Raw genomic sequence first — 27,526 nt, 5'->3', positions numbered from 1 at the left:
TTTTTGTGTTTGACCACCTGTGAGGATGGCGTGTTGTCTTGTATTTGATTACCTGTTGGGATGGCGTGTGGTCTTGGGTTTGACCACCTGTGATGATGACGTGTGGTCTTGTGTTTGACCACCTGTGATGATGGCGTGTTGTCTTGTATTTGATTACCTGTTGGGATGGCGTGTGGTCTTGTATTTGACTACCTGTGAGGATGACGTGTGGTCTTGTGTTTGATCACCTGTTGGGATGGCGTGTGGTCTTGTATTTGACCACCTGTCGGGATGGCGTGTGGTCCTGCTAAAAGTACAACGCAAACAGTACACGCTCAAAGTACAATTGCGGAGTCTGTTTTTTCAATCAGTTGGATTGTGTCTTTTGATGGCGTGTAATGTCAGTGTATACACATTATAATAATAACTATGTGGCCTGCGCTATCGACGGAATTATGAATGCAAAGTGTGGCACCATTATTCTGAACATCAAAGGAAATGGTCAGCAATTTGTTTCTCTTTATGATGAAATTATCCTATTTAATGAAAGATTGCGTGTTGTTATGGTATAGAAACATAACATATTCGTGTAAGCCACAGCTGTTATAATCGGCTCATATGTTAGTTAGCCAAATATATGCAGTAAATCTGACCCGTGTAACTTGAAATAAAACATCATCAAAACATAAAATATTCCAACGAACAAGCATTTTTCTAACGTTGTTCCAGTATGACTAGAAGGAAGCCATTGAGCTACACACAGGGAAAGAATCTATAAAGTCACACCTGGCTACATACAGTGAGTTTCCGTTTATGCACTCCTCGCCAGGACTTAGGTGTGTAATAACACTGACTGCACAATGGCACGATGTTTTATATATAAAACCTCAAAGTCATCGCCTGAGAATGATTCGATTATCTGTCGAAATAGATTCAATTTGGCTTAAAAGACAATATAGCGGTGAAAATTACATAAATGGATCAGGTGTCTTGCCTGCTTCGTGTTAGGATTAAGGAACGCTTGAAATGAGCGCTCAATAACCACCCTGAATAGCTGTTATGTCTTCGGGTATGCCAATCATCTTACCGTTGCATCTCGATGTGCAGAGTTGCGTCCCTTATTCGTGACAGGATATAATGGACGTATGTTCGAATCTTAAAGTCTCTGTTCTCTTTATCTCAATTATGTCATCACGTTCCTGTGTTAATGGATTTCATCGAACGGCTAAACGTCTACGGGTTATTTCACTTTGGACGATGACAAGCCGTGATATTATTTAAATTCTTTTCAAAACGGGGTCAAAACGTCGCGTATTCATGCTCTAAATAATAGTTTATCATCAATAGTACACAAAAAGAATCATTTTCACAATGTCTATAACATATAATAAATCCTCGGGAAAACGAATGTATGTCGTGATATCCGTATTCTCGAGACCAACGAATGTCAAAATCAATATAGAGGATATTGCATGTGTCGAGTGAAATATCATGTTTCTCTCATCGAGTGACGGGGTTGAAGGGGTTCGCCACTCGCGAAAATATCTCCTTTTCCCCCGTCACTCGATGAGAGAAACATGATATTATACAAGACATAAGGAATATTCTATTTATTATATACTTTTTGTTTAGGTGTCTACCGGAAAATTAAGTTATTTCATTAAAAATGTAAAACCTGGAAACATAGATTCTCCCTACCTAACAACACACAGGGACGATTCATCACCCCTTGTGTTTACGACTTAAAAGTAGTGTCGTGTTTGCAAAATCTTAAACAATATAAACAAAAGTATAAAAGAAATATTTAGGGTTACGAAAATTCTTTATTATACATTTACATATGATTACATACAAAATAAACTTTAACAAAAAAATATTCTTCAAAACTAGGAGACCACTGTTGGAAGAGAAAGAATACCCGCTGGTCAAGTAACAAAAAAGGCGCTTTGCCAAACAAACAGTCTTGATTGACGAGTTCAATGGGAACTTTACAGTTTATGACGAACCATTTTCAAGAGAACAATAAACTGCGAGAAGTGATATTAAGTCCATAAATGACCATCTGTCATTATTTTGCCTTGTCAATGTGGAACTTACATAAAATGGACTACAACAGTTTGTGTACGGGCTAGACACTTGCGATAAAGGGAGACAATTTAATGGGAGGTAACTCTCGTATGACAATAGTTCCGTCAAAATGTTATGTTCACTGCAGTGAAATATCACGCGTTATGTTCAATGCAATGAAAATATAACTTTCTCAACTTCAGAAAACACAGTCTTTCACACTGAAGTATGTAGTAAAACCATTCTTTCGGGCGACAGTTGGATGTTTTCAGACACAGAAAATTATCATTACTTCAAGACATACCATGCAAAGATGGGCCAAACAACCCAGTAAACAATTGTTTTTGTGTGTGTGTAAACCCTGACGCAAAACGTTTTCGAATAATTTCAGGAATAATTCAGCTAAATTGAAATTTGAATAAAACAACAAGTCTTAAACGGCATAGGTGGGACAGACTGATCATCGTGGCTAGACTTTATTGATGTCTACTCGTATGTCTGGACTCTGAGTCAGGTGACTCGACTCACAGCGTCTGAAGACTAGGAACGACGTCCCCGACAGCCTGTCCCAGTCCCCTAGTACGTGCCGTGGTCCTTCCTTGTCCGTCATGACGCTGTCTGAGTCGTCGTTACCGGCGTCCACGTACATAGAGCGGAAGGTAGCGAATGGAGTCGCGGTCGTGTTCTGCTTGAACAGAAGGTTGCTGACCTGAAGTTCTGTCCGGTCCACTTGAACGTTCACCTGTTAAATAATGAAAAGTGAAGCAGTGTTGAACAGGAGAAATATACAGATGAAAGAAATGAAAAGCAAATTGGGAAATCACTTATTCAAAGTACACCGTCTTAGGGCAAGTCTAGATACACTTCTTGAGTTTTTTCGAAGGGCAAAGAGGTGAGGATTGTCCACTTAAGAGCAGGTCAAGCAAATAATAATGCCGCGTTTCTTAGAATGTCACTACAAACAATGAATGGGTGAGTCCTTCAGTTATATCACTGCGTGTCAGCTTGATGTGGGAGGAAAACCTGAAGTGATGCATATCCTAGACGTTTACCAATTTGGTGAATCAACCAGCATTTGTATGTTGCTAACAAACCTAGAGATATAATCACACCGAATCTGGTATTAGTACCCTCGATCATATGTTACTGGCGCACCCAAGGGACGCAACTCTGCACAGCGATCTACACCCCCGCTTTTGATGACTGGGACGGCATGAGAATGTTGTTACAATGTTCGCTGACACGTCGCTTATACAATAAACCAGAAGTTGTTATCCATACAGTTGTACGTTTTCTTATTTCTGGAAAAGATCTCGTTTGAATTGTAACTGTACTATGACAGAAGGCTCAAATAAAGGACTGCATAAATGAATGAATTTCGGGGAACAAAAGAAACAAAACAACTGATTACTCTAAGCGAGGTCATTATGCGAAAACCAGGACCCCAGGACAAGACATCTTCGCCAAGAGGAAACAAGTGTATACGATATGACTCATAGGTCTTTTTAATCGGAGTATACAATGTGTTTATTCAGCTTGGCTGCCTGGCTAAGAAAAGATGCATTCCTGACATAAATACCGCAGGCTGCTAATATTGGGTTAAAGGTGGCGGGTCAAGGATAACTCTGTTTAAACAGGATCTTCGTTATCCATCTCCGGTGGTGAGGTTACGAAAGTGAGTGAGTATGGTTTTACGCCGCTTTTAGCAATATTCTTGCAATATCACGGCGGGGGACACCGGAAATGGGCTTCACACATTGTACCCATGTCGGGAATCGAACCCGGGCTTTCGGCGTGAAGAGCGAACGCTTTAACCACTTGGCCATCCGATCGCGCCTGAGGTTACGAGAGGTTGGAAGATCGTACTTGGAGTTAATGTGTGATTATTGTTTATTGCCGCGTCAGTATATTTACAATGCGCGGTGATGCATTTCTTTATAATATGACTACACGTAAATACAACCACCATGAGCCTATTTTGACGGGATCTACATTATCCATCTTCAATTGTTTACAGGTTAACCAAAACAACCACATAACGTAAGTATATTCTAACTCCCTTATTCCTGAAATCTCATCTTTCCGAAAATGATGGAAACTACTTATGTTTATGTACTCCATGTATATGCGGATCTTACAGCAGAATCTTTCTTCAGAACAATGTAATAGCGAAGTAGCCAGTGTTTTCATTACTGACACAAATGCTTACTTTCAGGGTAGCCTGTCCGCCATCTCGGTACGTCACGTCGAGAACCAGCGTGTCAGGGTTGACGACGACGGATGCGATGGGAGCCACGGGCCGGAAGTCACTGGACACAGTTTGACCAACGATGACGGACGTTCCGAAGGGGATCCAGTCTGCCGCTGGGGGCACTGGAGGAAGGAGGCGAACATTGCCGTCTTGATACATGACAAACACCTGGCTCCAGGTCTGGTTCCAGGGTACTGGGAGGGCTATACGCATGTAGTCGGCATTGTCAAAAGTTTGACCAGTCGTGGAGATGGTAACCTGCATTGAGTCGGGCGCTAGCCACCAAAAATCGACGTCAACACCCTCAACGGCCACCTCTTCATCCTTGTACATATCAAACTGTGTATCTGGGCTCATGGGACGTCGCTCCAGATGAAAGTCATCAATGATGATGCCGCTTGTCTGTTTTGTAAAAATCTTTAGGACGATTTCATTTTCTTGCTTCTCAAACCACGTGAAATCGTCGATGGTCCATTTGTGAGATGGGGATGAGGATGAAAATGATACAGAAGTTTCTTTGAAAAGAAGCCCGGATTTCTTTTCTTTGTACAATATTGTAACATCAGCTGTAGACTCTAATCCGTCTAGTTTCAGAGTCAACACAGAACCGATCTCCGAGTCAATATGACCGTTGGTCCTTCCGGCCAGACGGAACAGAACATGAAATGAGAATGGGGTCTGGATGCCGTTAGCAGCGTCATCGTTGGTGGCAAGGGTGGCCTTGGGTGATACCTTCGGCGAAGCGAGAAGGTCTTCCAATATAACGTTATCAAATTTCCAGTAAACTGGTTCAAGAAACGGACAATTCTTTGTATCTTCATGTCTCCAGTTTTGAAACGTAAGCAACTGTGGTTTGTGGGCGGTGACGGTGTATTCGCTGACGCTGTCGTGGAACAGATGAATGTTAACGTTGTCCTCCTCAGCACAAAGAGTCGGGTAGCTCTTCTGTAAGATGTATCCGTCTGTCACAGATTGGTCGGCGTTGCTCACGAGGGGCAGGGTATCCCTGATACAAGGCAAGGAACAGTTAAGAACGGCTGATTCCGACGTCACCAAAGGGTCATCGATTTCAATCAATATCTTGTCTATTTCAATGCCGTACTTGTCAGCCTCTGTGACCTTCATCTTCAGACGGTGAATACCTCCTTCTAAGAGCCTTGCACCAATTCTTCCAGAACCTTTGAAGACGTTCCACAAGGAACCACCACCGGACTTGTCTTCGGAGGTGAAGGAACCGATCATTTCATGGTCTAAGATGATCGAGACATGGTCCGGAGCACCATCATTAGAAAATACAATCTCTTTCAAGACGGCTTGGGTGGATTGCAGGAGACAAAATCTGTACGCCAAGACATCCCCCTTCTTGACCAAGACGGTCTTGTCGTTGGAGGCTTCATCCCTGGTTTGCACGACGTGCTTACCTCGAGACGTCTCTGCTTCTATCGAAATCAACGTCGCTGTGGACGACCGCAGGAGCAACAACAACAATCCTACGAACACCATAGCTTGGCCTTGTAATGAATAGTCCTACTGTCCACATAATATTAGCTGGTGTGACAGCATCTGTAAAGTGTTATATTGGTGTTTTATTTTCCAAAAAAATAAATACAAACGTGCAGTGTGTTATTTGCGGAATCCATATAAGCATATCATTTTAATCGAAAATGTAAAGCTACAGGTTTGTGAAACATATTGTTACCATGCATGAAAGGTTTAGTATTTTATGAAATAAGCCTTTCAAGTAGGCGCTATCACATTCATCATCTGAAATCAGGATGAAACCTGTTGCGTGAGCGCTCAACGAAGTGTGAAACTGAAAAACTCGTGTTAAACGTCGATCTGCGACCAGCATGGTTTGAATTGCAGCTCAGAGTGTCAGGTAACCCACTCACTACCACGCTATAACATTTTTCACCAGTAAAGAGGTAGGGACCTTTTGATATTTACCATAGTTTGTCGTCGGGTAGGACCCAAAGATATACATTCACTGGAATTGCTTGTAAGTTTTGAAACATAATGTTTGTATTGTTTTATTTGTTGTTTAACGCCGCACTCAGCAGTGTTCCAGCTATATGACGGCAGTCTGTAAACAATCGAGTGTGGACCAGATAATAGAGTGATTGACATCATGAGCATAGATCCACGCAACTTGGATACGATGATATGCATCAACCAAGTCAACGAGCGTGACCACCCGATCCCGTTTATCGACTCTTACGACAAGCATTGTCGCCATTCACGACAAGCATGGGTTGCTGAAGACCTATTCTACCCCGGATCTTCACAGGTCCTGAAACAGAATATGTTGTGGGTTCCAAATATCTGTGTCGAACAGAATACTTAGGCTGATAGCTAGGGTATATTACCTCTTTGCTATGCGCACGTGACTTCGACTTTTGTCACTCCTCAAACTTAAACATTATTCAAAGCAATGATGAACAATAACTCACTCACACGAGAAGTCACGGTAGCAATTTCACTCTCATTTGAGTCATGTTCACGATTCCATTGTCTCATTTGAAGGGTCATAATCAGGACATCATTTTCTTTGCCAATCATTTATGCCATGTTGACGATGGCACTGTCACTCATTTATGTCGGGTTGACGATTGCAGTGTGACTCACTTATGTCATGTTGAAGATGGCATTGTCACTCATTTATGTCATGTTGACGATGGCATTGTCACTCATTTATGTCATGTTGACGATGGCATTGTCACTCATTTATGTTATGTTGACGATGGCATTGTCACTCATTTATGTCGTGTTGACGATGGCATTGTCACTCATTTATGCCATGTTGACGATGGCATTGTCACTCATTTATGTCATGTTGGTGATGGCATTGCCACTCATTTGTCGTGTTGACGATGGCATTGCAACTCATTTACGTCGTGTTGACGATGGCATTGCAACTCATTTCTGCTATGTTGGTGATGGCATTGCCACTCATTTATGTCATGTTGACGATGGCATTGCCACTCATTTATGTCGTGTTGACGATGGCATTGCAACTCATTTATGCCATGTTGACAATAGCATTGTCACTCTTTACGTTGTTGACGATGGCTTTGTCACTTATTCGTGTCATGTTGACGATGGCATTGTCACTTATTTGTGCCATGTTTAGGATGGCATTGTCACTCATTTATGTCAAGTTGACGTAGCATGGTCACTTATTTGTATCACCTTGATGATGGCATTGTTACTCCTGTTATGTTGACGATTGTCACTTATTTGTGTCACCTGCATTGTCCCCCCTCCCCTACCCACACACACACACCCCGTGAGTCAATTTCACGATATCACTGTGATTCATTTCAGTCATTCTTACGATGGGGCATCCTCTCTCATTTGAAGGGTCATAATCACGTTATCATTGTCTCTCATTTGAAGGGTCATAATCATGTTATCGTCTCTCATTTGAAGGGTCATAATCACGTTATCATTGTCTCTCATTTGAAGGGTCATAATCACGTTATCATTGTCTCTCATTTGAAGGGTCAGAATCACGTTATCGTCTGTCATTTGAAGGGTCAGAATCACAATATCGTTGTCTCTCATTTGAGTCGAGCAATCTTTTTTCCATTATAATCACAGTACTCATGCAAAGTTGATAAAAAAATACTGTTTCTCACAGCAACTGCATGAGGGCCTTACACATAATCATATTCACCCTTTGTTTTGTCTTGCTTGTTTTTTCAAAGCCACACTCAGCAGCATATTGCTGAGTGCGGCATTAAACAACACACAAACATGTATCCAGTAACATGACACTAATGTGCACTACGTGACAAACATGAAACATTATACAGGATCAATCAATATTAGGTAGGAAATTGGACAACATGCAGAGATGGTATTTGTATTATTAACAATCAATGCAACAGCTGTACATTTAAATGCCATTAATCCAAACATACATTTTTATTCCTTTCAAAACCAGTAAACATGTATTAAGTATCAAAGAAACATTGCATCATACTTTGTTTTATTAAGTCACAAATAATTTTACTAATATCTTCATATATTTTGAAAACAAATATTTGGTAACTGCATGAATTCACAGTACAATGTATTTTGTATAGGATAAAACATCCCGAGGGATTTTCCAAGGGAAAGGGTTTTAAATATCATAACAACCCGAGGGGAAGTGTTTTATCTTACTTATGAACCAATTTTGAACCTTAAAACAACATTTATCAACATTTTTATTTTTCGAACATACTTTCCATGAACCATAGGAAACAGCGTAAAATATCTGTTGCTGGCGTACGGATCTTGAAAAGGACATTCTAAAAAGCAGTGCAGCTTATCAACACCTCTGTAGCCTTGTGGTACACTCACTGGGCTACAGATATGAAGGTTGCGAGTTTGATCCTCTGGAATATAAAGAAAACATTAGTCATTTGAATTTACATTTCATTACATGTTATAATCTGAACGGAAGTTATATTAATAAAATACCCAGGACATTATATAAAATCCCTGGGATATTATAACACATTATATAGCAAATATGACTAGAATATCCTATAAAATCCCGGGGATATGATATAAAATCCCAGGAACATTACAACGTCCCTGTTTATAAGATTTAACCCGCCTGGAGAACAATAGGATGACGTCACCGGAGGTTTATAAATCCTGTTGATGGTGACAGTATGTTTCACAAAAAACACAACAATAATGATGATAAATTACGGTGATTTATTTACATTTTCACTAACAAGCAGCAATACAGGAATGTTGTTATTTACAATAGTGAAGTTTACACATTACAAACAGAATCATAGAATTTGGCATGGACATACCAAAACCAGGGCGTCAGAATCTAGTTACAGAGCCTTACTGTCTGGCTGACTTCATCAGTATATATAAATACAATCAATGCCTTTTGTTTTGCCACTTAACAAATACCTATGCACACAAAGATGCTTCAAGTATGTAACTGACGAAGATACAGTCCAATACACTTGATAATAATAAAAACTTGGGTTTATTGCTACTTTAATGTTTGTATATTTGGTTTTTTAATGCCCCGCTCAGCAATATTTCAGCTGTATGATGGTGGTCTCTAAATAAGTCTGGACCAGACAATTCAGTGATGTACATCATGAGCATTGATCTACGCCATTGATATAGGATGACATGCATCAACAAAGTCACCAAAACCGACTATCCAAACCTGTTTGTCACCTCTTACGTTTGTTTTTTCTTGCCTGTTGTTTCAATGCCACACTCAGCTATATTCCAGCTGTATGACAGAAGTCTGTAAGTAATCGAGTCTGGACCAGACAATCCAGTGATTGACATCATGTGCATCGATCTACGCAATTGTGATACGATGACATGCATCAACCAAGTCAATGAGCCTGACCACCCGATCCTGTTACTTACGACAAACATAGTCGCCTTTTAAGGCAAGCATGGGTTGCTGAAGACCTATTCTAACCTGGATCTTCACGGGTTCCCCAATCTGTTCTGATGCTATCAACAATTAATTTGAGGGTGACAACCCCCTTTTAGTTAGAATGCCGGATGCCAACTGATCCCTTTAGTCAACTCTTATGACAAGCATACATTGGTACATAGCAGAGTCTGAGGCGGCTAAGGGGCATAACTGTACTAACAATTGTGGAGCCTGTAACCACTTGGTTTTCTGTGTCTGCATCTGATACCATTAATAGAACAAATATAACACATACAGATGTTTACTCTTATCTTAATAAAGATTTCTTACTTTTTGCACATATTGGGAAACTGTCAACATCCATTAAAAAAGGGGATGAAATTCCTAACTACTTGTAAATAAAATGCTGAGTAAATGTAAATGCCGAGTTAGACACAGAACAAACCATTTTCTTCCAAAGTTTAGTTATTTTAGTCATTTGAACAACATGAGGTGTGGACAAGCTGAATTTAAGTCCAGTTGTTATCCTTGATCCAGATTTCATTGGCTAGATTACTTGTTTATAACTGAAACTGCTGAACTAACCATATTCACATATGAAATATTCACTATTGCAACTTGAGAGTGATTGATTCAGTGAGTTGGGATATAAAGCTGCTTTAAAAAGAATCTGTATTGTCACAGTGTGTTGGAAGTAACACCGATTATGGAACTTTAGTGAGAACTACATACACAGATATGGTACTGACAGAAAAAGAACCATAATTCATGAAAAATTTGGTCTCAAATGCATGATCATTGGAATCTGAGATAACTAAAGGATGCAACTCTGCATAGCGAATTACGATGCTTTAATTGACTGGGCCATCCGTGCCCCAATATCATACTTAGAGCAGGGCTCTGTTCCATACATTAAGTGTATTGTTAAGGTGATAGTAACTCCTATACCATAACATAGACATACGAATGTCATTGGACTACGATTGCTCAGTGGAATAGGGTCCAGACCAATCATTATTATTTCATTGATGAACCTACACCAAATTTAACAAGGTGAAAACAATTATGAAACATAGATTGCTGATTTTGAAAAGTCTTGTCCTTGGCATATCATATCAACACTAACAACATTTCATATAAAAAAACAACCTTGAAAGAAGTGAAATTGTTCTTATCTCATTACACTTCACAATCAGACCATTAATCAATTATTGCGAATAAAGATGAACCTTACTCCAGTTAGTGTGTAAGATGGGTACAAAAACGCTCTTAGCATGACATTAGTTTTATCCTTGTCAGCTTAATGTGATAGAAAAGCCAAAAAACATGCTGCCCCACTCACAGGACATGAAGCATGAAGCACATGTGGGGAGATGAACAAACATGTACATAGCAGGCCTCCATCTTAACTCCTTCAAGTGAGCCAGTTAGCTTCTGCTGATATTGTTTCAGGGGCCATTTGTGATCAAAACATTGCAGGACTACTTATCAAAATATTTTCTTTAAAATAACATGGCAGTCATGCACTTTATTTACATGTTATTGAAAATGAAAATGAAAAAGTAGTATTCAATTAAGCACAGAGCAGATTTTCTAAGAAGTCCAGATCTTTTAATAACGTCACAATCATGACAGACTATGTTGCAAATATGACAACTCCAGTTGCAAGCATGACTGATTGAAGTCCAACTCTGAATTTTTCCCTCCTCACTAAAATGATTACAATGATTTTCTTCTAAGCTCAAGTAAGAATTCTTGTAAATGCTTATCTTGACAAGATGATTATTGTTAATATTCCCCATGACTACACTGGGGCTGGGGCTGGGGCTGGGGCTGGGGCTGGGGCTGAGGCTGGGGCTCGGTATTTGTACCAGAATACACAGGAAAACACATTTTTGCCTTAGGTTTTACACCCCAAAAATAAATGTTCACTGGACAAACTGGATGTCCTAAAAAATGTTGTTTAACAAAAATGGTCAGTTACTCCTCTAAAGCAGAAACCAAATTTGTTTCGTCTTTAAATAAAATCACCGCAGCATATGAAATGGTTGGTCAAGGTGGAATTAAATGCCACCTTGGTCAAACATTAACTTATTACTGAATCTGAACTCAATTGCCAGAAATATATAGGCATGTGTTATTTGTCTACAGTAAACAAACTACAGCTTAAGGCGCCATTCCACACAGCAATCCTAGCACTATGACAATTTGAAGTCTGTCTTCAAGCATGGGAATGTCAATAGTCATGGACTCCAGATTGCTCTGAGAAATGAAACCCAGGTATAATATTAATATTTACAATAGTGGAAACATATGAAACAACATGGAATATATGTACAGCTTATAAAGCACTATATATTTAACAAAGGAACTTAATAACATAGCACAGTTTACACTGAAAAATACAAACTAACTTGATCCAATTCAACAAACACTTTTTCTGTTCAGCTTGAATGACCAAAATAGCTGCAGTCTATCTTATAAATTTGTTGATTTTGCCTCGGGTGAAAAATTGAAAAGTTTTTCTCCGTTAACATTTTGACAGATTGTCTGGTACACTTTGGTGTGCAGGACTGTATTGAAAAAAGGATTTTACTGAAAAGCCTGATGTAACTCACAATATACCTCAACACTGACCTACAACACTTGCAAAGCTACTTTATTTCCAGTGAAGGTAATCATAACATATGGGTTATGACATAGTCCCTTTGCTTTCCCACTCATTTGGGGCATGGTGACATAGAATTTGTCAACTGTAAATCCTTGATTCTCATTTAAGCCAGCTCTTATGACAAGGATGGTGTACTGTGGCCCTATTCTGCCCAAGATCCCCACAGTGGACCATCAGTGGATACAAAGTTAGTTTTGTCTCCATCAAAAGTTTATCTTTCCTGGTGTAAGCTGTCACGCTTAGAGCCCAATTCAAATCCTTGTCACTTTGTGGAAGAAGCATTCTATCCTCATGTCCCACAATGTCAGAAAACTTATTATACCTAAAACTTGACAATTTTGAAATGCATCAAGAAGCAGCACACTGCAGCATGACTAACAGCCATTGTTAATAATACTGGAGAGAGGGCCATATTAACAGTGATTAAAACTGCTGGAGTTCTCAATCCATCCCGTGAAGATGTACAGATTTGTTGCATACACAGTGTGCAAATAAACATACAAACTCCTGCTTGAACTTGAAAGGGAGGGGACATAACTCTGTCCTCGTTAAGCAAGTGAGATTTTTACTTTGTGCAGTTGGGCCAGCTGAGGCCTCCACACGACGCTGACACGATGAAGTATATGATCACCTGAAAATGAAATATTCTCTTATAATGCACATTAGTACAAACATGTTACCACTGCAGGGTTCAAAACATAACAAGTCAGCTGGTTTGAGGCTAGTAATAATCATGGACTGGCGATGCTTCCTTGTTGATTGGATAAGGGGCGGTCCGGTAGTCTTTTGGTTAAAGCGTTCGCTCGTCACGTCGACGACACAGGTTCGAATCCCGACATGGGTACAATGTGTGATGCCCATTTCTGGTGTCCCCCGCCGATATATTGCAGGAATATTGCTAAAAGCGGCGTAAAACCATACTCACTCACTCCTTGTGGATAAAACACTTTCACCATAAGGTAGAGTACAGATGTTTTCAGTGGACAAATGAAAAGAAAAGTTAATGTTTAGCCTACTGCTGATATTAACACACTCCATAACCAGTTGTCAATCAATTCATATCATCACATCATTTTGTTCTTATGTTATTTAAAACCACACTCAGCAATATTCCAGCTCCCTGTTAACAATCAAATCTGGACCAGACAATACAGTGATTGATATTATGAGCAAAGAGTGGTGTACAATGGTGTGTGTGTCTCTGCGTGTACTACTACGGGCTAATGCCAATTTTATAGTGCTAGCTCACTGAGATACCATGTCACAGTTTAACATGAATACCCCACCCTCAGACACAGTATACCGACTCCGAGCCAACCAGTCCTTGTTTTTGTCCCTTAATGCCTAGCCACAGGCAGGGTGACAACAAGTTCCATCTCTTAAGGTCTTTTGGTATAACGTGGCCAGGGATCAAACCCACGACCTTCCTCTCTCTGGGCAGGCCCTGTTTCCACTACACAGCAGCGGCGGTCTCTCACAAATATCAGCTAATGATGCCAATGGTAAGTGTATAATGAAACATAATCAACAAGTTGATATCATTAGCACCGAATTCTTATCAAAATCACTGCCTGAGTCAAGACAAAATACGCTCACCTAGTTTGAGTCCAATAACATCAAAATCTACAGCAAAAGGATGATTATAGCATGTTTGGACAAGTAGGCTCAAAAGTTTTCGGCACAGACTAAGGATCTTATCTACATGTCTGTAATATTCTGTCCATACTATATTATATGATGAGTGGAATAAAAACTTGTTAATACACTTACTATCACAACAGCAGCTATTATTACTGTTATTTTCACATTTTTCCACCACAGGGATCGGGCCAAGTTTCGACTTGACTTCTTGAAAGACACAGCCTGGAATGCCAACACAAATACACTGTTAACTGTAACATGTATAGGAACAGCTTTACCTGATTTTCGACACACAACCAATCCCACAATTATCATATATGATGCCCACTACAAGCAAATTTCAGCCATGTGAAGTACAGTGTTCCCTCGTTATGGCGCTCCTCTATATAGCTCTAACTCGGTTATAGAGTGCGGTAAAGCATGGCTCCCAAAATTTACTAACATTTTTAAAAAACTCAAGTTTTCCAATGACACGATGTTTTCTCCAATCTCAGAAAACATTATCAGCTGACCACCGCGATCACGTAACACCGGAAATACCAGTAAACAAATCCGAACAGAAGTACGCAATTTAATCCTATTATTATAATAACTGGAAATAACAAAATTGTTCATTGTTTATCTGGACTAATGATTGCAATTTATTTTATTGATCATATTCAAAATTTAATCAATAATTATAATAATGTATACAATAATTTCGGTGAAATCGTATGTGAAGTGATTTACAGCAACCATGGTCAGATTACCACTATTGACACCTTGACACAAACTTTAGTTGCAAAAGCATGGATACACACATCAAATGCCGTACCATGACTCGCTAACAGTCATATTTGAGGCAGTTGGACTATTTAATGTCAACATAACATAGATAACCATGCAGCCTAATTATTCTAAACAAAAATCTGATTTGTTTTTTTAAATGACCAAGGATGATTACTGAATATTTTCTTTGAGGAAAATATCAAAATCAGACAGTTTATAAAACCCAAAAATATTATAAACAATTTCACTAAATTTATAGTATAAACTATAAATTTCATGCACCAAAAACACATCTGTGTGATAGTATACTATTGCTTCAGACGTTTAGGGACCAACCATGTAAGATATGGAGATAGGGATAGGGGTGGAGGTGGAGGTGGTGAAAGACAGAGGAGGATATGGGGGCAGCTATTTCCGGAAAGCTGATAATTGAAGTATTTTATGTAGTACATATTTCATTTCATGTAAATATCTTCCGGTATGAGAGGTTTCCAGATATTATGGGGTCCGGATAAGCGCGGTTTCTCTGTACAACCTGTGAAAAAAATAATTTCCCCAGGATGTTTTGGAACAGGTTATTTTTATCACAAATCCCACCCCACCTCAAAATGAGGAGTAGCTGTCTTACATTGGTACTGAGATCGTCTGTCTTGTCCACCAACAGCTCCAGTCGCTCCCCTCGGTCTGCTATTGCATCTGAATGGTGCAGGAATATACAAATTCATGTGAGCTTCAAATAAATAAATTGATACAAAATTAACACATGTTCTCATGTGGACAGGGATCATATTGTGAGGATATTTCTGGATTGTTATAAAAACCATATACATGAGAAAATTTATGGCCTCATCCAACATTTAAATCTCTTTGGTCATGCAATTTCACATGTAAAAAACGTAATCAGAACTGTTTTTTGGACCAAAAAATAAATGCAATAGAAAGCTAATGACATAATTAATTCTTAACTTTTTATATTTTCAAAGGTTCAAAGCTTACTTATAATCATGATACTAATGATGTCATATTAATGATAAAAATATTTTGCGTAAATTTTTTGTGTGCAAATGGCGACGCTAGATGATTTTCCTTGAGGGGTAGTTTTCCCCTTGGGCTGACTAAACAGTGCAAGTCAGAGTCATTCTTGTCAACAACACATCTCCATTTCCTATAAGGAACACAGAGTTATGCCCCTTTAAACAGATTTCCCTTCACTTATCCAATATTCAGTCTGAAATCAATACTAATTTATACAAATCTGCCAAAAATAATTCACTAGTTTCATACTAGCACAGTTACTGCCATGTCTTATTCAGGATTAGTGAGTGGACGAGTGTTGAATAACATCACAGTCAGCAATAGTCCATCAAACTTAGAATGAAAAGAGATTAATGTTATTGTATTTTATCCATGTGAAGCATAATCACAATAACGAAAAAGTGTCTTCCTTACCAATATTCCGGACCATTATTCCTTTCAACTCGTCAACTTGATCCTGAACCTTGGTGAGATGGTCTGGTCTGTCCTCACTGAAGTAACGCTGGATCCAAAAATACACACTAACTCACACGATACACAACAGAGATAATGAGCAGAATTCTTGGTCACAATACACAACAGAAACATTCAGGTACTCTCTCAAGTCACTCAATACACAACAGATAGAGAGCTAGACACTCAGCCACACATACACAACAAAGACATATGGGCTACACTCTCAAGTCACTCAATACACAACAGATAGAGAGCTACACACTCAGCCACACATACACAACAGAGACATAAAGGTACACTCTCAAGTCACTCAATACACAACAGAAACATTCAGGTACTCTCTCAAGTCACTCAATACACAACAGATAGAGAGCTACACACTCAGCCACACATACACAACAGAGACATAGAGGTACACTCTCAAGTCACTCAATACACAACAGATAGAGAGCTACACACTCAGCCACACATACACAACAGAGACATAGAGCTACACTCTCAAGTCACTCAATACACAACAGATAGAGAGCTACACACTCAGCCACACATACACAACAGAAACATAGAGGTACACTCTCAAGTCACTCAATACACAACAGATAGAGAGCTACACACTCAGCCACACATACACAACAGAGACATAGAGCTACACTCTCAAGTCACTCAATACACAACAGATAGAGAGCTACACACTCAGCCACACATACACAACAGAGACATAGAGGTACACTCTCAAGTCACTCAATACACAACAGATAGAGAGCTACACACTCAGCCACACATACACAACAGAAACATAGAGCTACACTCTCAAGTCACTCAATACACAACAGATAGAGAGCTACACACTCAGCCACACATACACAACAGAGACATAGAGGTACACTCTCAAGTCACTCAATACACAACAGAGACATAGAGTCACTCAATATCTAACAGATATATATAGCTGCAGTCTCAGTCACACAATACACAACAATATTTAGAGCTACACTCTCAGTCACACAATACACAACAGATATATAGAGCTGCAGTTTCAGTCACTCAATACACAACAATATTTAGAGCTACACTCTCAGTCTCACATTACACAACAGCAATACAGAGCTATGCTCTCAGTCACACAATCCAAACACAGATATAAATATGTAGATCATATCATCAAATTAACCTCGGATTATATATAAAAAATGATAATTAACCCTTGAAAACTTGTGCATTATGACATTAAATGGCTTTGTTTCATATCTTACTGATCTTATATATAAACTGTAACAAACAAAACAGACAGAGTAGTCTCCCTTACATCAATTTGCAAATGTCAACATGCTTTGATAACTATAATGATGGCCTGTTGGGAAATCAGGCCCAAACCACATTAGTCAATCATCCAGTACCCACAAATAGACTATTGTGGGTGAAACTGCATTATCAGTGATTCGAGAACGGAGCGAGATCTGCTTGCCAAATCGAAAGTGCGAGATGGGCCCATTTTTGAAACTAAACACACTTGTTGCAGAGAATGTGTACAACTGAAAATAAATAATGTGAAAACAAACATGTATTACAAAATGACCTTCTGATGATAAGCATGTAAACTTCAAAAGTTGTTCCCTGAAACGTTTGAGGTCATCAGTCATAGGCTTGTCTAATGTCAGTGTTCCATTCAAGTTTACACATATTTCCCTGTTCATATTGCCCACGACTTTTCTGACTACAATAGCACAGCTTTTTCCAATATAACACATCAATGTTATATCAGAAAAAGCTGTGCTATTTCCTCTTGAAATTTAAATCGAAGTTAGTTTCAACCCAAAAAATAAATAGTCTTAAAGGCTTGGCTATATACAAATGTGAGTCCAATTGTTTTGTTCACCACACATGACGAGAAAATAACATCTTATAAATTGATTATCAGCAGTAAACAAACCGAAGAGACTGTGCATATCACACTCAACACACAACAACTATACTGACTTTCATAAACAAGGGCCCTCCTGCACCCATCTCTATTCAGGAAAAATAAAGTGGTTCCACAAGTTTTTAATTTCATTGTTTTCAATTTTGTGCAAGTAAAATGAAAAAAAACATATTTAAACATTTGCTTAAAACTTGTTTATCTCAGGGAAAAAATGGTGAATGATGTCACTGTGCAACATGACTAAAGCCATTTTTAGCAAATATGGAAACAACGGAGACAGCTCCAGGCTGTGTTAAAATATGGGACTTACGATCACCTTAACGCTAAGATCGCTTTGAGGAACGGGTCCTAGGACTTTATAGTGAATCAATTGAATCACTGATTCAATACTGCGGTGTTGCTTAATGTTGAAGTATAGGAGATACAACTGTTTTAGCACTAAGATCACTTTGTGGAACAGGGCTCTGGCATGGATTTCATTTTTTCTGATGGATACCAAGTACTGGTCATACCCAGTGACCATGATTTTGGCAGACATAAGGCACAAAACTTGGAATTGCTTTCGACCTCTGGACCATCGATGCCCCCCAAGACTGCATAAACAGCTACACTGAAACTCTCAATAAACTCTACGTATTCATATTGTCTCACCATCTGGGATGCTATGACTCTGGAGAACTCGCTGTTCATGGCGTAAGGTAAGGCTGTCTGAGCTCGAACCCCATACTGAGAATGAAATCTGTAGAAACACAAAACATACAAGGTTCAGACAGGCTTCATTACTAAAAGACTTCGTAGTGAGTGTTTGATTTATAGACACATTTCTTAAACAAGGACAAATGTTACAAGATTTAGGGGTCCCTAAGAATCTGTAAAGTCAAAGTCTAACTGGTGTTGACACTCTAGTTTTATCTGATATTTGAATAAATTGACTAAAATAAGACATACTTTTTTCAAGTATGAGACCAGATATTCAGTATCTTTCAATCCTAACAACAGAGTTTATGCCCTATGAAACAAGATATTACAGATTAACTATAGAAATGTGAAAGAAGCGGGTGTTCTTTAACTTATTTTGAGTAGTATACAGTAGGAGCTGTTTTTGATTTTTGAAACAATGAGGCATGTTTAATGACACTAATCATGTTACGTAAAATACATAATCTGGGAAACATACTAAAATGTCTTTAAGAAGATAATTTGAAATAATTCAAAGGCATGGAGAACTAGAACATGCTCACATGTACACTTGTCATGCTTATTGACAGATCAAGATTAACCATAGCAATATGAGTGAGTTAATTGGGCTTAACGTCACTTTTGTAAGTATTCTAGTTACATCACAGCTTGTTAGCTTGATGTGGGTAAAAAACCCGTAGTGATCCAGGTCTCAGACATTTACATCTTTGGTGAAACCCACAAGCATGGGTATGGTGCTGACAAACCTAGAAACATCATTGGGGTGAAATGGGATTCAAACCCACAATCACAGGTTTCTGGTGTGGACTAGGGACGCAACTCTGAACAGTGAATTGCGGTGCCTTAGCGACTGGCCCACCTGTGCCCCAACTATAGCAGCATGAAGGAATAGGGTGTCCATTAACTTCTTTTGAACAGCTAATTTTAATCACAAATCATTTGGTTCCAATGAAAAAGAAGTTAATACTTGGAGCCCTGGCTTACTTGTGATGAGTCTCTCCTATCACTCCTGCGAGGACATGCTGACATTAGGATACATTGCATACACAGGAGTTATTGACCAGCTACCCATCAATAAAACTACTGGTCACATGTGTAGGTGCCTCTGAGTCATACCACGAGATGATAATCATATGGCACGTATCAGTAACATGCCCAATAACAGGAAACATGAACAGGTTTTACAGGAAGAAAAATATTGCATCCAATATACATAAAAGCTGAAAATGGAGGCAAACAGTTTGCATAGTCTCATGGGATGCCCAAATATATGTCTGTTTGAATCATTTAACCAATATAGCCATTGAGTTTCCTGCACATGTCTGATTTCTCTGTTCAACACTTTTGCTTCAAATAAGAAAATCCCCTAATATTTTTTTTGCATCAAAAATCAAAACAACCACCAAAATGTGCAATACAATTCTTATTAACAAAAATCTTTCAGCTTATTATTGAAACCCAATAGAAGACACTTCAAGAGGAACCTAATAAAAATTAATAAACATACCGTTTCTTGATTTCATTAAGAAACAGAAATGCCCTTGATCTTTCAAAATCCTGAAATCCAGAAAACAATGAATTATGCCATGTTAATTGTGAATATGTTGATGACTTCCTCAACAACTTGAATACATTCATTTTTTAAATAACAAAATACCAGTTCAACAGCTATTTTGTTTCTTTGAATACTTTGCTGTCCTCCATCTCATGTTGTGTGTTTGTTGTTTTATGCCATCTCAGCAATATTACAGCTAAATGATGGCATCGGTAAATAATCTGGACCAAAGGTGAGGTAAAATGCATGTTAAACGTCACATCCAAGATTATTGCACTTACATAGCAACATGGATGCATAAGTGTGTGTGTGGCTGCTTGTATTATTCCGGATCAATGCCGATATAATACTGCTAAACCACTGTGATGCCATGCCGCAGTTTAACATGAATACCCCACTCAGACACAGTATACTGTCTCCAAGCCAACCACTCCTTGTTTTATCACCTTAATGCCGAGTGCCAGGCAGGGTAACAAAAAGCACCATCTTTTAACATCTTTTGGTATGACGTGGCCGGGGATTGAACCCTGACCTTCCAATCTCTGGGCTGACCCTCTACCACTAGACCACAGACGCAGTCTCTCAGCCAGACAATCCAGTGACTGATTCTATGAGCCACGCCATCAGGGTATGATGACACTGCCATCAATCGAATTATTGAGCATGACCATCAGATCCAATTCACTGCCTACGATCAGCAAACAGGTTGCTGGGGACTAGTTCTGACCTGAAATGCCCCCTGGGGTATACGATGACATGCATCAACCAAGTCAGCGAGCCTGACCACCCGATCCTGTTAGTCACCTCTTACGACCAAGCATAGTTACCTAGCATGGGATGCTGAAGACCTATTCTAACCTGGATATGGACAGGTTGGCATGCCATGAACTTGCCATGCAACCCACATGAGGGACATACAGGAATTACTTGATATTTGAACATTTAATGAATAAACAGCATGGGAGTGATACACAATAGAGAATAACCAACATGCTACTATTAGTGGCAAAAGTGTTTGCTATATCTAATGCACATATATACATAAACATGAAAGAAGTTTAAGTGTGGCCTGAATATTATTAGAGATTGGTACTCACATCATCAGTGATGCACAAATAGACCAGTCTATCATCTATGACGTAGTGGAACAGGTAGCTGAAACAAACAACGCCTAATGTTATTGCTTTACAGATGTGACATGCGTTTCATGATAATGCTAATGTCAGAATAATGCAATGGGCAGGATTATGCATCAGCTGCTGCATAGGATATACAGATATATGCTGATATACAATTGAATGCTCGAACAGCAATTTATCAATGCTTCGAAACAAAGAGCCCTTGTTTTTTTGTTTTTTTTTGTTATAAGCCGCACTCAGCAATATTCCAGCTACATGACGGTGGTCTGTAAATAATCGAGTTTGGACCAGACAATTCAGAGATCGACATCATGAGCATCGATCCACGCAATTGGGATCGATGACATGCTTCAACCAAGTCAGCGAGCCTGACCACCTCTTAAAAGTCGCCTTTTATGACAAGCACAGCCCTTGGTGGAAAAACTGGCAATTAAAATATTCTTTCAAAATTGGGAACATACTGATGAACTGTTTTCTTAGATAGAAACTAAAAGTGAGAAGCCAACAGTACCTTCCATGAGAGTAGGTGAGCTTGGAAGTCTCTGGTGTTATTTTGGCAAGAATTTGGTCTGTGACTTCTGAGAAGTTGCCAGCACAGCTAGCATATTTAGCCAGGACTGTGGTGCCGCGCGCTATCACTGCATACAGCAACGGCATCTTTGCTAAAACAGAAGAGTGAATTGCTTTAAGCAATGCTAGAAATTGGCACAAGTACTATAGTCTTGCCATGTTGTCCAATTGTTTAGGTATCATAAGGACTAGTAGAAACTTGGTCTTTGAAAGGCATTTAGAAGTGATACACAAAAGGAAGAGAATATATGGATGTCAACTTCTTTATTATGAGGAACACAACGTTTCAGAGTATATGCTTACTCCTTCATCGGGTGAATGAAGGAGTAAGCATATACTCCGAAATGTTTTGTTTCTCATAATAAAGAAGTTGACATCCATATATTCTCTTCCTTAGTAGAAATTTGCCTTTTCTGAGGGTTTTGCTATATGTTATCATTATAAGGACTCGTGGACTAAAATTGTTAGTTTCTGATAGGGCTGCAATGATACAGGAAGGTCACGATACGATACGTATCTCGATATTCTGGTCACAATATGATACGCAACGATTAAAAAAAAAGCACTCCAGTATTCCAGCATTTATTAAATTTCAAGGCTTCAAGCATATCAGGATTGGACCTTTCATGATTTTGGAACAGTCAAAATTATTTTATAATAACAAGACTACTTGTTAAGCTTCAAAATGGAACTTTCTCTCACTTTCCCTCAAAACATGTCAGATTTCAAAACAGCAGGAAACTTCAAAGTTCAAACACCAGAAAATAATCAATGCACTTCGCAGTCTGAAAAGTTCAACTTAGTTCAAAATAAAATGTCAACATTGTCAAGGGAAAGTGATACCCTCTCTTAACGGAGGTGGCGTCGTAGGGGTTGGATGACCAACACAACAGTACATGTTCTGCCTACCTAACACAGAGTTTGACAAAGGATTAGAATAATAGTTGTTTATGATTCATAGTGTAAAAAAACATATTTATTGAGTGTTATGCGCTCTAAAAAAACACATTGTATCCCTTCAGGGAACCTGGGTGAACAAACAGGTATAACAAACCTGGTCAATAAAAATATGAAATTTGATATAAAACATCACCAGAAACGATGATTTACCATTCAAATTCTATTTCCTACTCTCATAGGCATTGTTTTATACGCAGAGATTAAGATTATCGCGTGTATTGTCTCATAAACTAAACCGGAAATAGCAATCAGGTGTACACACGTTCTCCCAATCTACCGGTGATTCAGTTAAAAAGTACCCAGTTACATAACTTCAAAGAATTTTGATCCAATGGTCAGAAGAAATTGTATCTGAAATTATTGTTTTATCAGGAATAATATATTTCAATATTGTGTTACTTTATACATGTTATATGCAACTATATATATATTTAAAATCATAAGAAGCATAAGCGTAACAGTTTGGTACAGGTGATTGCTATTGCAGGATAATTTTACGTATGGAACAATTTGACCAGTCACTGTAGAGAATTCCTGCACTACATGTATTTCGACTGCGAAAACGTTATGTCGACATACAATAGTCAAGTTGCCACAAATACATACAGTGAATAAAATTTATAAAATATATTACAAACATAAGTCCACATATACATTGAACATGTTTTTATAACCAGATAGTATAATAATAGGATTGCATTGCATACTTGAGTTCGTATTTATTGACTGGTATTTCCTGTGTTCCCTGCTCGCGCTGATAATGTTTTTTTGTGATTGGGAAAAACATTGTGTCAGTGAAGAAACTTCAGCTTATTAAAATGTAAGTAAGTTTTGGGAGCCATGCGTTACCGCACTGTATAACAGAGTTAGCGCTATATTGAAGGGTGCAATAGCGAGAGAACATTGTACTATAATGTGCATTCCATATCGTGGCGTATCGATAAATAGACAAACGTGTATCGTATCGTTGGTCAAGTATCGCAATGCATCAGAATATCGGTGTATCGTTTCACCCTTAGTTTCTGACGATGCTTTAAGATGCTGAAGAGTACCATATTCACAGTAATAAGCGCAATGGGCACTCAGAAAAGTAACAAAGCAGTGCGAGTATAAAAATGATATATAAGTTCAACTTATATTCAAGATCGAGAGGTTTTCGATAATAGTTACTTGTCAATCATATTCTCTTCCAATGCATTTGTTTTCTGTAAGAGGATAAGTATCATACACTTGAAAACAGAGACTGTGGTGTACATTATTGGTCTTGGGAGTGGGGCGCTTATTGGAGCAGGGGGCTTATTAATACGATAAATTCAATATTTCATTTATGTCACAATTTCTCAAAATAATATGGGAGGACATCCAAGATGAAGTGAATCAGGATTAGGCATTTTCCACATGAGTGAAACCTGCACGCTGACAAACCTAGAATCAGGTTCAAAGTTGATATTTCACCAGTCTGGACTGATGCATGTCATAAAGAATAGAAAAGATGCTTTGGATACAATTACATGAATAATGATCTGGGCACATGATTTTTTAACTAAATTTGTCAATAAGGTATAAAACTAGGACATTCCTGAATTAGGGTTGGTTGGTATACTGGAACCACAATATTTTTTCATACACTTTCACATTCAAAACCTTGTAAGTCTATATGCCCAAATTTTGCTGTTATTTTCAGAAAAGTTTAGTGTCACAGTATGGACCCTTATTACCTGAGTTTACTAGTGAGTGAGTGAGTATGGTTTTCCGCCGCTTTTCGCAATATTCCAGCAATATCACGGCAGGGGACACCAGAAATGGGCTTCACACATTGTACCCATGTCGGGAATCGAACCCGGGTCTTCTGCGTGACGAGCGAACGCTTTAAACACTAGGCTACCCGACCGACCTCATGTGTTTAATAGATCAAACAGAACTTTACACGGCTCAGGCTTCAGACTGCTTTCTTTTAGTCATTGCATATGAACATACAGTGAAGTCCCCACTAGGGTTTGATGCCACTCTGTACCAGGAAATGCCCAGCTGAGGACAGTCTGCACCTTCAGCCAGGTCGAGTAAGTACATTGACAGCCAGAATGTAAAGTAAAGATGCAGGGTACAAGTTCAGACTTCTATAGACTCAAACAAACTTCAAAGAATCTTGAGTAAATGTGTGCGAAACCATTGTTTTACACACCATTTAGCAGTATTACAGCCATATTGATTATACGCTGAAGGTGTCATTGTCGTGTAGAGTTCTAATCAGGGTTAGAAATTGGAACTAGTCCCACAGTCCTTTTCAAAGTGTCCAATAGTTAAGGTATCATAAGGACAAGAAGGACTAGAAGAAATTTGCTTTTTAAGAGTTTTGCTATATGGTATCATTATAAGGACTAGTGGACTAAAAATGTTAGTTTCTACCGCTACTGTATCCAAAGTTATGTTGTATGAATGTGCGAATAGATAGACAAGGTTTGAATGTTTTACAAAAACATTGATTGTGAATAGTGAAAGGTTGTTAACTTTCCCACTACAGACCAAATAATATACACGGTACCAAATAATACACATGGTGCTGTTTCAACCAGCGACATCTGATGCTTCTTCCAGGCAAATTTGGAGCCTGCATCCAAATTGACCAAGTCAGCGGTGCCTGACTATCCGCTCCAGTTAGTTGCCTCTTACTGCAAGCATGGGTTGCTGAAAGTCAATTCTACCCCAGGTCTTCACGGGTCATACACAGTGTTCATACAAAATCCTAAAATATTGCCATAAACATGGCCATCAGAAAACGTATCACGTCCGAAAACCTATGATCCGACAATATATCACACAGTTATAGTCAGTTATACATCTAATAAAGAACCTGTGAATAGATCTTCAGTAACCAATGCCTGCCGTAAATGCCGACTATGCTTGTCAAAAGAGGCGACTAACGAGATCGGGTGGTCAGGCACGCTGACTTGGTTCATTCATGTCATCGTATCCCAGTTGTGCAGATCAATGCTCATGTTGTCAATCACTGGATTGTCTGATCCAGGCTTGATTATTTACAGATCGCCGTCATATAGCTGGAATATTGCTGAGTGCGGCGTTAAACAACAAACAAATAAACATCTAATAAAGCGCAATTAAAGTGATGTCAGCATTGTCCAACAGATTGACTAAAGAAACACACTCATTACAGTACGAGTTGAGAATTTGTCTGTACAGTCATAAGTATAGAGGCATCACACAATGATCATTATCAATATTCATTCGAACCAAAAGCAAGCTGTGTCAGTCTGTCAGTGAGCAGGTGAGTGGGTTGGTTCGTCTGGCTTGTAAAATATGTTTCGTTGATCACTGACAAGGGAGAGCACTTACCATTTCTTCTTACAAAGCCATGTCAGTTAAATAAATGATAGCCTGTGTTATTCGTTCGTATGAGAAAGGCTAGATAAAGGTTACTTCCTCAAAACTCACTTTGTATGTATTTTCGCGCACCTTCGATGTCTCGGTCTTCTCTGTATTTACATGGAAGTGACGACAGAAGCACCTGACCAGTGACTGCATTTGCGCGAATGTTTCTGTTCAAAGAAGTACGTTCTTGTGCCGCAACCACCGAAAACAAAATCTACTCTATGTGATTTCTCACTCTAGATGAAATTCTTTCTTTTTTTAAAATGGACCTGAGTGGTACTTAATTCGCGTGAAACAATTACCGATGTTGTAAATATATATTCACTGAGAATTATTTCATCAGAATAAATTTAAGGTAATCACTTAATTCCTCCTCGATACCTGATATAGAATCACGAAATATCGAGACGATTAATTAACGAGTATAGCCGCCCGAGTGCTAATGCTTGTAAAGTGTACATATATTAAGATATATACCATGTACAACCATTTTCATGAATAAGTTTCGATTGATATTAATTCCGTACTTAGATGGTTGGGGGTTGGGGTGGGGGTGGAGGGTGGGTGTGTATGTGGGTGGGGGGTGGGGGGGTGGGGGGGGGGGGGTGGAGGGTGTGGGGGGGGGGGGGACTGTTGCACAGTTATTTTTTCGAATGAGGAAAAATTTAATTTGATAATTAATTAGGAACTTGTCATTTAAGAATGTTACATGTATAGGTTGGGTTGGGTGAGCATGACAAAATGTTACATAAAATAGTGGGAAAGTTATTTCTCATTTGTTAGACAACCATTTGTTTGACCGTGGAGAAGGGGGTTAGGTGAGTCAACACCCACAAACACCTATATAGTGGGCCAGTCCTAAATGGATTGCTATAGTGAGAGTAGGCTAACATCTAGTACATGTCAAAACAGCCACAACCCAAAGGCAAAAAGGGTCACACGACAAAACCGTAACAGACAATGGCCACACAAGAATAAAGTACACAAACCTAATTATAGTGTCACATTAAAAAC

General features: G+C 38.9%; 2 protein-coding genes across 3 annotated transcripts; both read right to left on the bottom strand.

The window, feature by feature from the left end:
- Window positions 1-2,150: 2,150 nt before the first annotated feature.
- On the bottom strand, window positions 2,151-5,854 carry LOC124112958. The gene is made up of 2 exons (XM_046473171.2): window positions 4,256-5,854; window positions 2,151-2,788 (listed from the first exon to the last, which is right to left on the bottom strand). Exons 1-2 carry the CDS (start codon window positions 5,798-5,800, stop codon window positions 2,516-2,518), a joined length of 1,818 nt encoding a protein of 605 aa, XP_046329127.2. The 5' UTR covers window positions 5,801-5,854; the 3' UTR covers window positions 2,151-2,515.
- A 3,133-nt stretch (window positions 5,855-8,987) lies between these two features.
- LOC124112959 (vesicle-associated membrane protein 7-like) lies at window positions 8,988-26,648 on the bottom strand. Of its 2 annotated transcripts, none has more exons than XM_046473173.2 (9): window positions 26,576-26,648; window positions 22,107-22,257; window positions 21,554-21,611; window positions 20,409-20,458; window positions 18,854-18,941; window positions 16,240-16,327; window positions 15,419-15,486; window positions 14,152-14,244; window positions 8,988-13,012 (listed from the first exon to the last, which is right to left on the bottom strand). In XM_046473173.2, exons 2-9 carry the CDS (start codon window positions 22,250-22,252, stop codon window positions 12,947-12,949), a joined length of 657 nt encoding a protein of 218 aa, XP_046329129.1. In that variant the 5' UTR covers window positions 22,253-22,257; window positions 26,576-26,648; the 3' UTR covers window positions 8,988-12,946. The 2 variants fall into 2 exon arrangements, with proteins under 2 accessions (XP_046329129.1, XP_046329128.1); XM_046473172.2 differs by having other exon boundaries at window positions 26,477-26,610.
- Between the last annotated feature and the right edge of the window lie 878 nt (window positions 26,649-27,526).

The sequence above is a fragment of the Haliotis rufescens genome, unplaced genomic scaffold (assembly GCF_023055435.1).
Source record: "Haliotis rufescens isolate VD_foot unplaced genomic scaffold, xgHalRufe1.0.p SCAF_7, whole genome shotgun sequence".
NCBI lineage: Eukaryota > Metazoa > Mollusca > Gastropoda > Lepetellida > Haliotidae > Haliotis > Haliotis rufescens.
This window is presented reverse-complemented; position numbering and strand designations above follow the sequence as displayed.

What these genes read in the sequence shown, in the direction of transcription:
- LOC124112958 (XM_046473171.2), bottom strand. Translation starts at nt 5,800, where the DNA reads ATGGTGTTCGTAGGATTGTTGTTGTTGCTCCTGCGGTCGTCCACAGCG. An exon ending in GCGGACAGGCTACCCTGAAA is followed by an intron (nt 2,789 to 4,255) that starts GTAAGCATTTGT and finishes ATTATTTAACAG; the next exon opens with GTGAACGTTCAAGTGGACCG.
- LOC124112959 (XM_046473173.2), bottom strand. Translation starts at nt 22,252, where the DNA reads ATGCCGTTGCTGTATGCAGTGATAGCGCGCGGCACCACAGTCCTGGCT. An exon ending in ATTTGTGCATCACTGATGAT is followed by an intron (nt 20,459 to 21,553) that starts GTGAGTACCAAT and finishes TCTGGATTTCAG; the next exon opens with GATTTTGAAAGATCAAGGGC. An exon ending in AATAATGGTCCGGAATATTG is followed by an intron (nt 15,487 to 16,239) that starts GTAAGGAAGACA and finishes TGCACCATTCAG; the next exon opens with ATGCAATAGCAGACCGAGGG.